Source organism: Anabrus simplex, chromosome 7 (assembly GCF_040414725.1).
Source record: "Anabrus simplex isolate iqAnaSimp1 chromosome 7, ASM4041472v1, whole genome shotgun sequence".
Taxonomy (NCBI): domain Eukaryota; kingdom Metazoa; phylum Arthropoda; class Insecta; order Orthoptera; family Tettigoniidae; genus Anabrus; species Anabrus simplex.
In genome coordinates, this window is record NC_090271.1 from 234940426 (window position 1) to 234956455 (window position 16030).

The 16030-nt window shown below is 39.5% G+C and overlaps 1 protein-coding gene across 1 annotated transcript in view; it reads left to right on the plus strand.

The window, feature by feature from the left end:
- The window catches only part of LOC136877072 (growth hormone-inducible transmembrane protein), a 48939-nt gene that overhangs the window by 16396 nt on the left and 16513 nt on the right, over positions 1–16030 (plus strand). Inside the window, exons 5-7 of the mRNA XM_067150889.2 lie at positions 1532–1707; positions 1802–1923; positions 15835–16006. Coding sequence (XP_067006990.2) covers positions 1532–1707; positions 1802–1923; positions 15835–16006 — 470 coding nt within the window. The remainder of the gene's footprint in view (positions 1–1531; positions 1708–1801; positions 1924–15834; positions 16007–16030) is intronic.

Below are 16030 nucleotides of genomic sequence, written 5' to 3' on the forward strand. Positions count from 1 at the left end.
CGTGCAGAAATTCCTCGCAGAATAGGTATGAGTTGGATAGCATTCCAAAAACTGATTCATCCTGACGAACAAGGATGTTCCAATTAACCTGAAGACCAAGGTTTATAATATGTGCATGGTGCCAGTTATTGCTTACAGTCTGGAAACGATGACTCTGACGAAGGAAAGTGCTCGCAAGCTTCAGCGAACACGAGCCATGGAGCGATAGATGGTAGCGATCAGCCTTAGAGATAAGATCCGTTCAGGGGACATCAGGAGAAGAAAAATTGTAACAGACATCCTAGAGAGAGTAGCAAGACTAAAATGGCAATGGGTAGGACACGTAGCTCGACAAGACTACAACAGGTGAACCTCTAGGATTGTTCACTGGAGACATTGAGAACACAACAGAGGCATTGGAAGGATCCAGAAGAGATGACTCTGACATAAAGCTGTTGGCTGGAACACGCTGGTTCCAAGTGACTCAAGACCGAAGACGATGGAAGCATATGGAAGAGGCCTATATCCAGCAGTGGACTGAAATAGGCTAGAAAAGAATACATTTTTAACCCCTAAAAAAAAACATGCAAATGCATGAACTACCCTACCAAGCCCTAGTGATATGCAATCACACAAATAAACTTAACATACTTCTAACAATAGTATTTGATGATATAACATAACTACATGATAACTTAGACACATCAGATTAATTAAAACCAATTAAAAATAACATTAGGTTAACCTACCGACCTGTCAGTCATATGTTCCAGCTGATTATTAATCATATCCAAAAGAGAAAAAAATCTTTGGTCAACCGAAATCAGACGATACATTCATTGTCAAATATATGAAACAGATCTGGATGGGGTCCCACGTTCTGCATGATCCTTGTTCTTAAAAATTATGACCAGGCGAGTTGGCTGTGCGGTTAGGGGCGCGCAGCTGAGAGCTTGCATCCGGGATATAGTGGGTTCAAACCCCTCTGTTGGCAGCCCTGAAGATGGTTTTCCGTGGTTTCCCATTTTCACACCAGGCAAATGCTGGGGCTGTATCTTATGGCCACAGCTGCTCCCTTCCAACACCTAGCCCTTTCCTATCCCATCATTGCCACAAAAGCCACTAGCAAAAAGCAAAATAATCATGAAAGATTCAGTCATCATTATCCGATTCTGTATTTACATCCCCCATATTTACTGTGGGAGTAATGCGCTGTCCTTCAATTTGATGTCTGTATAGCATATTTTGCAGTTATACTTGGAATGCAACTTATCCAGCCATTGTACAGCTGGTCCTTAGTGGATGTTGAAAGCAGCTTTTGTCAGGAGCTATGTTGAAAAAATGTTTCTCATCTCGCCTAAATTATAATTCTGACCCTTGTATTTTCTGATAGAGTATAGCATCAGGAGTGTTACCAGGGAATCGCAAATTTCCTTGGGAGCACTTTTGATCAGGATATTGATGTCATTTTACTGGTATTAATTTAGGTGTAAAGAATGGGTTCACTGTATATGGTTATCTTTAAGTGATGGTATTTTCCTTTTTCTTTTAGGCTCTGGCTGGTACAGTCGCTGCTATGATTGGAAGTGGTATGATCGTACAAAGTATTCCGTATAAAGAAGGTATTGGTGCTAAACAGCTGGCCTGGCTGGTGCATTCTGGTGTCATAGGAGCAGTTGTAGCACCCATTTGTCTGTTGGGAGGCCCTGTAATTGTTCGAGCTGCCTGGTAGGAAGCTGCAGAGTTACTTAAATTTCATAAGATAATACAGTATTTTTGTCCTTCGTTCAGAGAATATTACCGGTCCTTTGTGTGCTGACAGGTACACGTTGGGCATTGTGGGAGGCCTGTCTACTGTTGCAGTTTGTGCTCCCAGTGAGAAATTTCTGAATATGGGTGGACCTCTGGCAATTGGCTTAGGAGTTGTCATTGCATCTTCTCTTGGTAAGTGTTTAATCATGTAATACTGTGTTCCATATTTCCTTAAATAAGGCACCTTAAACTGTAAGATGAGAGATCCAATTATATTCAGAAATTTTGAAGTATTAGAATTTCAAGATTACCTGAGTCCAGTTGGATATAGACCTTGTATGTTAGACAGTTGAAATATTGGGAGGGGGGCTTTGTTTTATTTATTTTATTGTATGGCTTTTAGTGCCAGGAGTGACCGAGAACATGTTTGGTTCGCCTGATGTAGGTGTGTGTATTTGATATCCATGGGGCAACCTGCACATCCAGATGTGGGATGATAATGAGGTAGAGGGTGAAATCCAGTGTCAGCACATAGCCTACTACTGTTGAATAATACCATCTGATGGACAAATCACCAAGTCATATGCCCTCACTTCATATGAACACTGGAGAGGTTTGTAATTGAATCCAGGATTGTGGCACGCATTCTAGTAATTAGAAGTTGCATACCCACAAATCTTCTATCCTGCCGGCCAACATTTTGATGTACAGTGAAACTCGGTCAATAATTTTTCCTGCCTAAAACATGCAGATTCTTGGTTCCTTAGTTGGTCACATTAGATTTACATATATTTTTCCATTTAAAATGTTCAGGTATAAAAAGGTTTCTTGGTTCAACAGTTCAGATTTTAGAGCCCCTTGAGATATGAAAAATCCACTCACTGCAGCTCATGTGTAAAACTCTCGCATCTCCGCTGAAGTTGCACTCTGTGTGCGACCGCTTGTGCGCTTGCAGCGGGTCCCTGACGTCACAGAGCCCGTCCGTGCTTGCCAAGGTCGCGTGATATTATGCTGTGACGCCAATACCAGCGCGTGCATACACACATAGACGTTGTGACCACATGACATATTTTGATATTGATACTAAAGTCACAAAATATTTCAGTGCTACAATAACACTTGATATTGGTAGTATTGCTCAGTCAGACATGGAATACAGTAACGTCCTTCCATGCTCAAGAAAAGAAAACTCACATTGAATTCTCTCCCACCATACATCACATGTTGGCATAAAATTGAATACAGTAAAACCTTGTTAAGACATTTGTGTACTGGACAAGGAAAGAGAAAGTGCAAAGTGAGAGAACGTATTACTGAATACGTGAATAAAATAGTATCAAACAGGGATATGTGAACACTTTAGGTAGTGTATGTACAGGTAGAGTGCAAGTTATATCGACCGTTTCTGAAGATGAGATTAGAGCATAAAAAAGGCACGAAAAGGACGAGAGAACAAATACGGAAACCTTTTCCGCTGTATTAAAAGGTGTGTAATACACCAGAAGCAAATATGAAAACTTTTACACTCGGGTCCATTAAAAGTATCAGTGTATTATTGCAGATTGCACGCTTTCTAAAACAAACGTTAGCTGAAGCATATTGTGGACCAGTGAGTTATTAAACATTGTTTTCTGGTCGCACCCTTTGATCATGAACTATTTGGAGGTTGAACTATGCCATGTGCAAGAAATGACTTCAGCTGCCATCTCGATAACAACCCTTCGATCGACTGTAGTTGAAGCTCATGGGTAAGAGTTTCAATGTACGTGGCACAATTGAGAGATGCAAATGCTTGTCAACTTTCTAAATTTTAATTTTGTCTTCATTAGTAAGCGATTTCACTACTTTTTCGGTATCTATAACTGGGCTGCTACAAGAAGCATATGCACCACACTAGTCAGTTTCACATGATTAGGTTCCTAATGCGTAGGTAGATTATCGCATGACAGATATTCACACTCTTACCAGATTGTTCAGAGCATTATTGCTGAAATCCGACGAGCAAAACTGAACACCCCTAATCCTGAGGCTAGAGGCTTGCTCCTCAAAAGTATAATTTACCCAGTAAAGGTTAGGGATTAAAGGCCTTTTCCCAGTTTTCTTGCAATTTTCCTCAACCTACCTCCTGTGGCAAGGGCTTCTTACCTATTGGAAATAAAGTTTTTTTTTTTTTTTTTTTTTTCACAAAGGATGACAAAAAACATTTTCAAGCTAGGAAAAATTATTGTACCAGCCGTTAATTCCAAAAATTTGTGACGCGATAGGTGAGGTATTTTTTATATAGATTTAGCCCTCTTACACTTGTCATCATATAGGCTTTTATTACAATGGGTTCGCCACTCAAAAAGGCATTTTAGATCTACTGCCAGTGGAAATTTGTAGGCCGCTCCTAACATCGAGAACAGGCGTCTTTTTTAGTTGCTCTTCTGGAGTACAGACGGTACAGCTGCTATAGGGTTTCAGTGTCTTTTCCTCCACTGAGGGCACATTTCCCTCCTATAAGGACTTCTCCGCTCGTAGTCGTTGGTCCTCATAGTGGGTCAGGCTATTTACCGCCGCCCAACACTCGCGTGGAGACACTGACTGGTTTACTCCCTTTCCAAAGCAGATTAACTGACCAGACACAAGGAGAAATCAAATAACCAGATTTAGTGCAGATGAATGATAAAGGAAAACGAGGTGGCCGTGGCAGAGATTGAGTGGGCCACTAAACGAATGAAACGAGGCAAGACAGCTGGAATTGACGAGTTCACCATAGAAATGATAATAGTAGCAGGAGTAGTTTGTCTACAGTGATTGTATAAACTCTTCAGAGTGATATGGAGAGAAAAGAGTGGACGAAAGGTGTCGTACCAATTTTCAAGAAACTAGACAGGAAGCAATGTAAAAATTACAGAGGAGTGGCAATGATACCTCATACAGCTAAGATGCTTGAAAGAATCTTGGATAGACAAATAAGAGACAGAGTAGAGGGAAAATTGGCAGAACACCAGTATGGATTCAGAAGAGGCAGGTCTGCATTTGATCCAATATTTACATTGCATCAAATGATAGGAAGGTATTGGGAATGTGGAAAGGACATGGTAATAACGTTTCTAGAATTTGAAAAGGCATATGACAGTGTCCCAAGGAATTTGTTATGGAAAACGTTGACAGAGGCGCAGATTGGGAATGAAACTATGCAAAATCGCAAAATTGCGAAAGCTCTGTTAGAACCAAAGTGGGTCAAACTGAATGGTTCAGAGTTGAGACAGGCTTAAGACAGGGAAGTTGTCTCCCCGACTCTTCATTATCATTGATACAATTCTACATATCAAGGAGATGATGATGGGCTAGCAAATAGTCTATGCTCATTGCTGATGACATTGTAGTTTGGGGAGATAATGAAGAGGAAGTACAGACACAAGCTGATGTATGGAATGAGGAGATAAGAAATTTTGGAATGAAGAGTACTGTGCAGAGTAAGACTTTGTTCATGACAAGAGATAACAGAAAATCCAGGGAAGTGATAAAAATAGAAAATGAACCTCTTGAAGTAGTGAAATTTTTTTAAATATTTGGGCAGCGTGATATCACAAGATGGAAATTTGGATGGAGAAATTGATTTAAGAATACAGCAGTTTGCAAGTTTCTACCAGTGTGCGAGACATTGTATGGAACAAAGATGTGCCAATGAAGTGCAAGAAGGTTTTATACTCATCTATACCGTGTGTATATGCAGTATATATATAAAATATGAGTTTTGTCTGTACATTGCTCAGAATTCGAAAAGAATGGTATTTCTGTATCGGTCATGTCCATAATAAGGAAATGCACTTTTTACTTTTCCGTAATATCTGTATGTATGTACACGCATCGCGAGAAAACGGCTGAAGATAATTTAATGAAAATCGGTATGTGAAGTCAGGGGATAAGCCACTGCTATCTACGCTATGAATCATTTTACTCATGCTGAGTGAAATGGTAGTTTAGGGGAAGGCCTAAATTGAATTCTCAAATATTTATATTAGTGGCCCTGTCGATAAATACTACATAACTAGTTATATAGAATTAAATGTACGATCATTTATATCGTACATTGTTACTGTACTGGCGCTTTGATAATGTATACATTAATAAATTTGTATTTTTGTTGCATAGTCCATATTAACAACAAGCCAAGAGAAAATGGGTTAACAGAATTTCATGAAAGTCGGTATATAGATTTGGGGAATAAGAAACTACAGTCTAAGTTATAAACAGTTTTATTCGCCCTGTATGAAATTGTAGTTTAGGGAAAGGCACCTAAAATTGTATTTTTAAATACCTATGTTATTGGTCCTATCGAAGAGTACATAGAGAATACAATTTCCGACCATTTGTTTTATTCAGTTTTACCGTACCGACTATGATAAGTGGTATTTCAAAGTCAGAAGAAAACTAAATGTGAAAACCTACAATATTGATAAACAATAACATTACATTGACCAATGTTTGTGGTGATGTTCTTTCTCTTATGCTGCTGCTCAACTCCGATAGACGGGATTACTGCTGCGTACAGAGTATAACAGTCTGACTAAATATTGGTGGGAAATAGCTGGGAGTTAGAATTAGAAAACTTTCTTCTTTAGCATGTCATTCCTCTGGTTCCTACATTTTCTGATACCGTACTGCTGGTACGTTACTCACTGGTTCATCATAGTATTCCAGCTATTCAATCCCTACTCTGATGCACTGTTTTGAATGAGCATTGTGCACTATTAAGCCAGAGGCTTATTAGTAGTAGTAGTATTATGACCTGGTCTACAATTACAATTTAGGCATATTCCAAATTATAGCACCACAATTCCTTAATAACTCAAAATTCAATCCTGAAAAGAGCCATTTCTTAAAGAGCTTCTTCCTCTTCACTTTTATTAAATTCTACATTCATTTTATTCAAAATTAGCAGTAAAGCGGGGGTTTCTTCTCTGGCTTGGAGGAAAAAATTGCCTCCAAGTCAGATTTTTCCACCACCAGTGGAGTGAATTGAGATTTTCCGACTCGTCGGGTATTCCTAGGAAACAGATTGTAAAGAGGATAGTGTTTGCCCTGGGACTCTCCACTATTCGACCTCCCCCTCCTCCCCCACCCACTCTCTCTCTCTCTCTCTCTCTCTGAAAAAAAGTGTGTGTTCACTGATCACGGCTGTCTGTAGCCTGGTCATTCAGGCTCTGGAACTTTGGACTGTTAGATCGGCAGCGTAGTACTGTTTGTTAAAATTGAGAAAATATGTGGTTTTTCATTTGACTGAGTATTTCATGTGAAATCATTGCTTTTACTCGCACCATTCCTTCCGACGCAGTTGTAATGACTGAACCCCAGATTTTCATGCGGTAATAGGTTAAATTGCAAACTAATTTGGTAAGTAGTAAATGTCGGCCACGCGCTCTTCCATAATGTAGGAAGAGTAACATAAATTATAGGGGTTCTGATGGGCCGTACCCCTAATGTTTATGCAAACCCCATAGCATAATCGTTGAGAAGGTAGACTATACTTGCTTCTCGCTTCAGTAAGTTTGCATTCTAACCTATTAATGCATAAAATTCCGGGCTCTAGTAATGACCTATGTTAATTTCAGTTGGGAAAACTACTAAGACAGTCTATCGGAGGATGTAAAAAGGCAGATAGAGAGCGAGTGTCTGCCATTATAATGCATTTCCCCAACCTGATTGTGACTGATGGTAGGCAAGCAGGCCTTCCATTACAATGAAAATTCCTAACAGTCTTCATGAGAAGACGTTTGGTGATTTCTCAGTCGCGTTTTCAGGGTAACATTAAGAGCTATCGATTTAATACAGTCTTGCTCACAACGTGTACTCTACCTAACCTACAATTCTGTATACATTGTAGAATTCCGTAGCGAAGCACGGGTACATCGGCTAGTCCTTTTATAGACCTATACTGACCTACGCTTCAGCAGCCTGGACGTTAACTAAGCGGAACCGAAGTAAGATACAAGCAGCTGAAATGTGGTTCGTGAGGAGCATACAGGCAATAGGTGGAATATCTTTCTCTTTTTAGCATTGTAATTATTAGTTCAATACGGATCAGTGATGAAGTTTTTAACTTTAAATTGATAATAGCAAAGCTAAAATGGTTCGGACACATGAGAATGCCAGGAGAGAGAATACCAAAGAGAACATTCATGGATACAGAGACTGGAAGGATGCCTAGGGGATGTCCTAGAATGAGATGGAGGAGCTCTGTTGTGGACTGTACTGCATATAGAGGAATCTGTAGCAATAAAGTACTAGAAGAGCAATGGTGGAAAAATCGAGTAAGCTGGAGGGCTTTGGCACACTACCCTACTCAGTGTCTGGAGAAGGGAATGGCTGAAGATGATTTACCCCTCTACTGCATACTGTTGCCCTTAGGCAACATACAACTTTTCACCTGTATAAATGGGTACAGATTGTAGACAGGTAGTTTTACAGCACACCTTCAACTGCACAGTCACACACATACCAGTGATGCCTTGTTTTTTTTTTTACATAACGTGACAAAACAGCAATACAACCGAAGGTACTCCTTCCACCCCGTCAACATCCACGTCTACGAACCGTTTATTTTATGTGGGTTCTCCCCATCATTACCACAGGCTTCAGGAGTACCTCTGGCTCAGCCTCAGTCGTTACCGACCTACGGCCGTGCATGTGTATTTGCACCTTGCAATACATACCTATGGCCAGTAGGCAGTAATGTTCGGTCTTTGAATATCAAAAGCTTAGCGTAAAATCGTGAAAAGTTGTATATATTCCCCACTATAGCAAACCACATCACATGCGAGTGTTAAACTGTTGGCCCCAATTGATTTGCTGGTATATCTGAAACACTGAACGTAAGTTGAACATTAAAGGTTGAAATTTTCTTCACCAAACAAAAACGAAAAATAATGCAGTAGAGAGTTAATACGATGCGAGTCGGGACTTCGAGTTTACAACATGCTAAGAGTGGAAAACTTCTTAATGATGTATGCACTAACCAGGTTTCACTGTATTCTTTTTATTTTTACTTTTGTATGAATTATTATGTTCTTGTATTCATCGTAATTATTAAATCACATTATTAGAACATGTGAAAAGGTGGCATAAAATAAAGTTCTCATGGAGAAAGGAACTCTTTACGTTTACACTTGTTGCTACTGCCACACGCACATGTGATATCCCCAGCACTTTCCCATGCACTCGTTTTTTTTAACTTCAAACGTGGTTGTTTTTTTCCTTCATGACCTATAGCATGAAAAGGATTAAAATGGGAAAATAAATTAATAGGCCTAACGGTTTGACCATGCAGTTAGATATTTGCAAAATAGTCAGCAAATTACACTGGTTGCCATGACACCCAGTAGGAATGCAGGGATAATATAGGTTCTAAAAATAATTTGCTAGATTTCTCATTTGCTGCTGTTAACCTTAAAGCAGGTGTTAGGGTCATGTGGTACACAGCAAACACATGAGATGTAGTACGCTTGTAAGCCTAAGCTAAGGATTGCCAAGCGCATAGCCGTACTCTTTGATGTATAGCTTCAAAATTAGTGTGAACCGGTGAAGTGAGTTGTAATATGAGTGTGCAAATGTTGGTTTTAATTGAAAATGAGTGGAACTCTGAAAGGGATCGAGCAGAAAGCACGAACAAGTAAAGACAAAATGGAGATTTTAAAGCAAGTTGTCTTGTACACTTTCCTGTGTTTCAAGCGAATTTAAATCGGGGAAGTACGATGAAGTGGAACAAACTTTGCTAATAGCTTATGTTTTAAATAGCAGCAAAATTTAAGCCTACCTTTAACCGGGGCAATTCTGAAGGAAAAATGAATTGTCATATGGCTTTTAGTGCTGGGATATCCCAGGACGGGTTCGGCTCGCCAGGTCTAGGTCTTTCTATTTGACACCCGTAGGCGACCTGCGCGTCGTGATGAGGATGAAATGATGAAGACAACACATACACCCAGCCCCCGTGCCATTGGAATTAACCAATTAAGGTTAAAATCCCCGACCCGGCCGGGAATCGAACCCGGGACCCTCTGAACCGAAGGCCAGTATGCTAACCATTCAGCCAACGAGTCTGACATTGTGAAGGAGAAAAGCTGTTGAAATCTCGTGTGTATTAAATGTATCTTTTACCGTATCTTGTGGGTGGCTGGACCCCTTTAAAAATCGAGCCAGCATCGTTTATAAAACAATAAGTGGTGAAGCCATGAGTGTAAGTCAAGAGAAAACGAGAGTGTGGAAGGAAACTCTTCTCTGACAAAATAAGCAGTTAAAAAAACCTTGACATTTTTAATGTCGATGAATTTGGAGTTTTTTTACAGGGTTATCCAGATAAATGTCTGGTTTTGAAGGGAGAAGCTTGCCATGGAGGAAAGCTAAGTAAAATGTGAACTAGAGTACTATTGGTGCGAGTATGGAAGGAACTGAAAAGCTACTGCTATTGATGATAGGAAAGTCTAGGAAACCACGCAGTTTAAAAATTCATACTTGACCATACAAGTACGAGCATAAAGTTGCCTTGAATGAAAAGATCCCTCCCTGTTTGAAATACATGCAGGCTCTAGATGCCAGGATGGGGAGCTGGAACAGGAAGATTGTGGTGTTTCTGAACTGCTGCCCTGCTCATACGTAAGAGTGGCACTCTTTTGAGGAATACATTAAGACGTCCATTGTAGCGAGAATTCATAACTGAAAAATTTACTCGCTATAGCGGATTGTCATTATATCTGATTTTTTGTAAGTCATGTGAATTCATCACACATTAAAATTGGTATGAAACTGCAATCACTTTGTTTGAAATTTGAATTTTTGCAAATTTCCATACTATGGCTTACTTGTTACTTATGTCTAATTTTGAGATAATGTGAATGCGTATGTTAAAATTTCTTTCTGAAAAATTGTATCACTGCAGTGGCTTTTGTGGCAAACTTTACAGTTTGTTATTCAGTCACCTAACTTAACCTTATATGGATCATGATGAAAATTTCAAGCGCTAGTAGAGTAATGATAATCTTTTTGCTATAAATTTATATGGGAATACTCTTTCCAGAAATTAACCAGACAAGAGAAAATACAGTGAAACCTCGTTGGTGCGTTTCTCATTAAAATTTCTCGCTTAGCGAATCGTAAATTCGATATACCAATTCATGTCATATTAAATCTTCATAAAAAATACCTCTCTTATTGATGCCAAATTATCACCATTATGTTTCAATACAATCAGTTTTCTAGAGTACTCACCACAGGAGGCAGGTCGGTGAGTGATATGAAAACAGGAAATGGCCTTTATTCCTGAACTTAACAGGGCATATTACACCTTTGGGAAGCAAGCCATTAGCCTCCGGAAAGTTCCATTTTGCTCTCCGCTTTCCATTGATTTTGCATAATAACCCAGTAAGTCTGTCTGTGCTTGTATTTTGCATTCCATTTAGAAGTTATTGTGTGTTGAGACAGTGAAGGGGAGCGAATATTTGTCGCGTGATAGCCTGCCTACAGATTAGGAACATAATCATGTGAGGTTGACTAGAATGGTGCATATTATTCTTGTGGTTGCCCAGTTACGGATATTGAAAAGTTGTAAAATTGATTACTAATGAAGACAATAATTATTAAATTAATGTTGTATGGTCCACCTTTTTCAATACTATATTATGCAATATTACTGAATTACATTACTAAACTAGGGACTAGTTTTGGCCCTGGCTAACCATCAGCAGCCTTAATGTAATACTTCTAATAACTAAATAAATGTATAAACACACAATTGACATGAAAACTAATGTACAGACACACAATTAACATTAAAATCTGGGATGAACTAAGTGCAAAATCTGACAAATTAGGCTCTAAATATTCTTAGTATCTGGAGTATGTTCATCATCCAGACTTTTTCTTCTATTGATACTCATAGAATTGTTAGTTCCATCACTGCTAATCATTACAATTTCAGTTTCAAAACTGTAATTGGTAAATGTTGATTCTGTAGTCAGATCATCAATCCCCAAATCTACACGAGTGGTGTTACCAGTATGTAAGCCACTGGATGCCACTGTAAATAACCACCAGCTGACGCAGAACTGCTAGATGGTGTATCCACATCGACCAGCGTAAATAAAATTAAATGTTCCGTAGCGCTTGTTAAAATCCTGCTGAAATGCTGTTGCACATTGTCAGGACAGCACATGAAAATATTGTTTAAACTGACACATTCTTAACTCTCTTAGTGCCAGGCTAGGGTGCTCACAGTATGCCAAGAGTGCCAGGCAGATTTAGAGAATTTTGCAGGTTCTCACTCTGGACTATATAGTTCACAAATATTATAACTGACTTGAAAGTTTTAATAAATGTTAACAAGAAGACACTCTTACTGCTGAGCTAAATAACACTAAAATGCTATTCAGTATTTTCAAAAAAAATATTTTCGAAACAATTTTAAAACGCCAAAAGTTAAAAATCAGAATCAAAACAGAAAAAATCAGAAAATTCCATTCAACGATAAATATTGATGACTTCTTTGAAATATCCTATTTCAGATGAATAAACATGTAATGTTTCACATTTTTATCTTAAGTATTTTATGAATTATGTTCAATGATATCATAAAATACAATTGGCATGTTCAACAATGGGATCGAACCTGGCACATGAGTTGTAGTCAGGGTGACCAGATGGTGATTATCATTGTTCACAAGATGAAAGAATCTCAAGATCAATTGGAATCTGTTTCTTGAGAACATATTTCCAAACCATGGAATATAACGGGAGTTTTTGACCCAGTCAGAAAATATGCTCGGCCTTCTAGTTCTACCCATTTCCAACAAAACAGTAATGAAAGCCTTCATTTCAGTCAATATAACCAGGCGCCACTGCCGTGGTCTGACATGTGGTAACAATTCATGATTTCTCATATCTGTTTTTCTCTGTAGTTATGAGGTTCCACAATTGAGCCGTGTAAAATAAAATAAAAATATGCTGTAGGTTTACGTCTGACGAACGGGCGTGTCTCGGGCCAGTAGTATCATAATAAGGTGAGGGTTGGTATTTTGCATCTTGACCTAATTGAATTTCACAGAAAACAGGTAGTTGTTGCTGTTGGATATTGTTACAGCAGTCATCATCATCAGTACTGTCACTCAGACGGTCATTACCACTTCCAATGTTGACACTCGGACAATGAGCACGTGGTTGAGTGTTTAAAGAAAACTTGCTGTTATCACTCCCAATAACACTTCCACTTTTTCCTTCCTCACTTGTTGGAGGAATGAATTTCTCATAAGAGTATTCATCATCCTCTTCACTACAAATTAAGATATACAGCCAGTTCGTCATCGTTAACAAAATAACTTCTCCCACCAGTCGCCATTTTACTCGCGCAGCATGGGGATCATACGTGGTAGATGAACACGGACTTTAGATACTCAGTGTATGATAAACAATGAATTTATGCATTATCTAGCGGCGTAGTTATAATCTAATGACAATTTTCTATGGACTCGACACATAAGATATTGCGATCTGGCGGCCCAAGTTGTACTAACTCGTATAGAATTGCTCGCTATCCAAACGATATGGAAATTCTAAGTTCCCATGTAGTTCGGTGGGTAGGGTCTGACACATCCCACTCCGAGTCTAGTGTCAGATCTAAGACAAAACGCTGGTTAATAGAGCAAACACCTGAAAAGCCATACATCTAATTTTTTATCTGATCCAAACGATATATCGTGGTTGGCACTTTACACATATATATGAAACTATATATCATTGTCTGGCTCTCTACGGCTTAACTTGTGGCTGGTGTAAATTCGCAATTCATTGTGTCCATGCAGTTAACCTGAATAAATGATAGATAAAATCAACGAATAGAAATATGGGGGGGGGGTTAGTCAAATAGCATAGGTTATATGAGACATACCTCTCGTTGTGGCATGTGGTGCATGGTGTATAGTTTTGTGCCTCGTACTAACGGTTCTGAGATTCACAGGAAAAGGAAGGGGCGGGGAGAGGCGGAGCGAGGGGGTGCAGCAAGGGGAGAGGTTGAATAAAGGAGAGGCGGGTGCCTTTCAATAATGTTATTTATCAAAGAGGAGGATTGGCTATGGAATTGCTGGCCTTGGGTATCTTAGCTGAGATTTACTTGGATTTTTTGGAACACACCAAAATTGATCATAACTTTGACAACATCCTTTTCTGGCGAGATCTGTAGATGATGCCATAGTAATTATCGATGAGAGCATCACAGACTCTGCTACCCCCCTCATTAATTTAAATAACATTGACCCGCATATAAAATTCACACTTGAACCTGAAATTGGACAGAAAATTAATTTTTTAGGCTTAACTATTATCAGGCTCCCAAGCTACTTAAGATACAGTATTACCCCGCATTTATGTTCCTGGCTTTTATGTTTTCCAGTGTTTTACAACATTTTTTGTTGGTCCTGAGATTTTCTATGCTAACAATGTATTAAAATCCTCAAATTTATGTTTGCGACATTTTATGCTTCCAGGCATTTACGCCACGACAAGCCGTTGGAGAGGAAAAGATTTGAGGTAAAATGGCGTTGCAACTAACCTAAAATGCCAATGAAATCTCCCGACGTTTCCACCCGAGTTTGCTTCTCCTCGTCTGTCAGGTTGTGCAGTACAAACCGGCTACAAATCTTCCGCTTTTTCAAATGTTCATGAACAGTGGTCCTTGCCTACACCCACTTCATCTGCAATCATTCGTAACGACAGTCGCCAATCATTTGCAAGCATCTGTCACACTCGTTCGATGTTGTCTGGAGCTGTGTCTGTGGTTGGTCCACTCGAACATGCCTCGTCCGCAACAACTTCCTTTCCATCTCAAAAGGGTTTAAACCAGTTAAAAAGCACTTTTTACTCGCTGCTTGATCGTGGTAAACTGGCACTAACATTGCGTGTGTTTCAGTTACCGTTTTGCCTACATGGAAGCAAAATTTCACGTTAACGCGTTGCTCCATTTTGCAAACCATTGTGCAATGACAGTCCTCACACTGACTCCGTGCGATGTGTTGCAGCGTTCAACTCGGTTTAACCGTGTTGAGTTGACTGATAGGGGGCACTTGGTGTAATATCTCGCAATGCGTATGCGCGAGTGCATCGTCCGAACTAGCACGGTGTACAAACTAGGCGACCATTCACCAAACTTTTCAGGCTCGGGTTGTATTTTCTCACATACTACCAATGGATTTTAACGACTGTATTGTTATGTGGAAGATGTAGTAACATTTTCATTGCGTTGGTAATAAGGTTACTGAAAATATATTGAAACTAGCTGATGTACCCGTGCTTCGCTACGGAATTCTACACTGTATACAGAATTCTAGGTTAGGTAGTGTACACGTTGTGAGCAAGATTGTCTTAAATTGTATAGCTCTTAACGTTACCCTAGAAATGCAACGGGAGGTCACCAAACATCTTTTCTCGTACAGTATGAAGACTGATGGAATTTTCACTGTAATGGTAGATCCAGTTTCATACCATCAGTCACCATCAGGTTGGGATGTTTTCATTATAATGCCTTTTTACGTCCTCAGAAAGACTGTCTTAAAAGCAATGCTTTCATATTACGAAATACTCGTTCAAATGAAACACCACACATTTTCTCATTTTTAACGAATAGAACTACACTGCCTATCTAACAGTCCAAAGTTCCAGACCTGGAATGACCAAACCGCAGAATCCCAAGAACAATAGATTTGAATTAATCACTCACACCGTGACAGTACAGCCCTGATGGGACTTGGCCTATATAATAGTTGCTCTTGAGCTCAAAGGCTTGCAGATTACGAGGTGACCCGTGGTCAGCTATTATTCTTGGCTCTCTAGGCCGGGATCACCATCTTGTTATCAGATAGCTTCTCAGTTGTAACCGTGAAGGCTGAAATGAACCTCTTACTAGCCCTCAGACCCATGTAAATACCTGGTCTGGCCAGGAATCGGGGCTTCCAGGTAAGAGGTAGGTGTGCTACCCCTAGACCCCAGGGCTGGCTCTGCATGTGTTTGTGTCCAGTGTTACTTAACACACATTCCCCCACTAGATTGATGCTAAATGCAATGTCTCTTATGTTACAGGTAGTTGGTTTCTTCCTCCCACCACAGCTCTTGGTGCAGGTCTATATTCAATCAGTTTATATGGTGGTTTATTGATCTTTTCTGGCTTCTTGCTCTACGATACTCAGCGCATTATTCGCATGGCAGAAACTTACCCTCTGATGGCAGCTCGTCCATATGATCCAGTTAATGCGTGAGTATATGTGATTTAGTACTG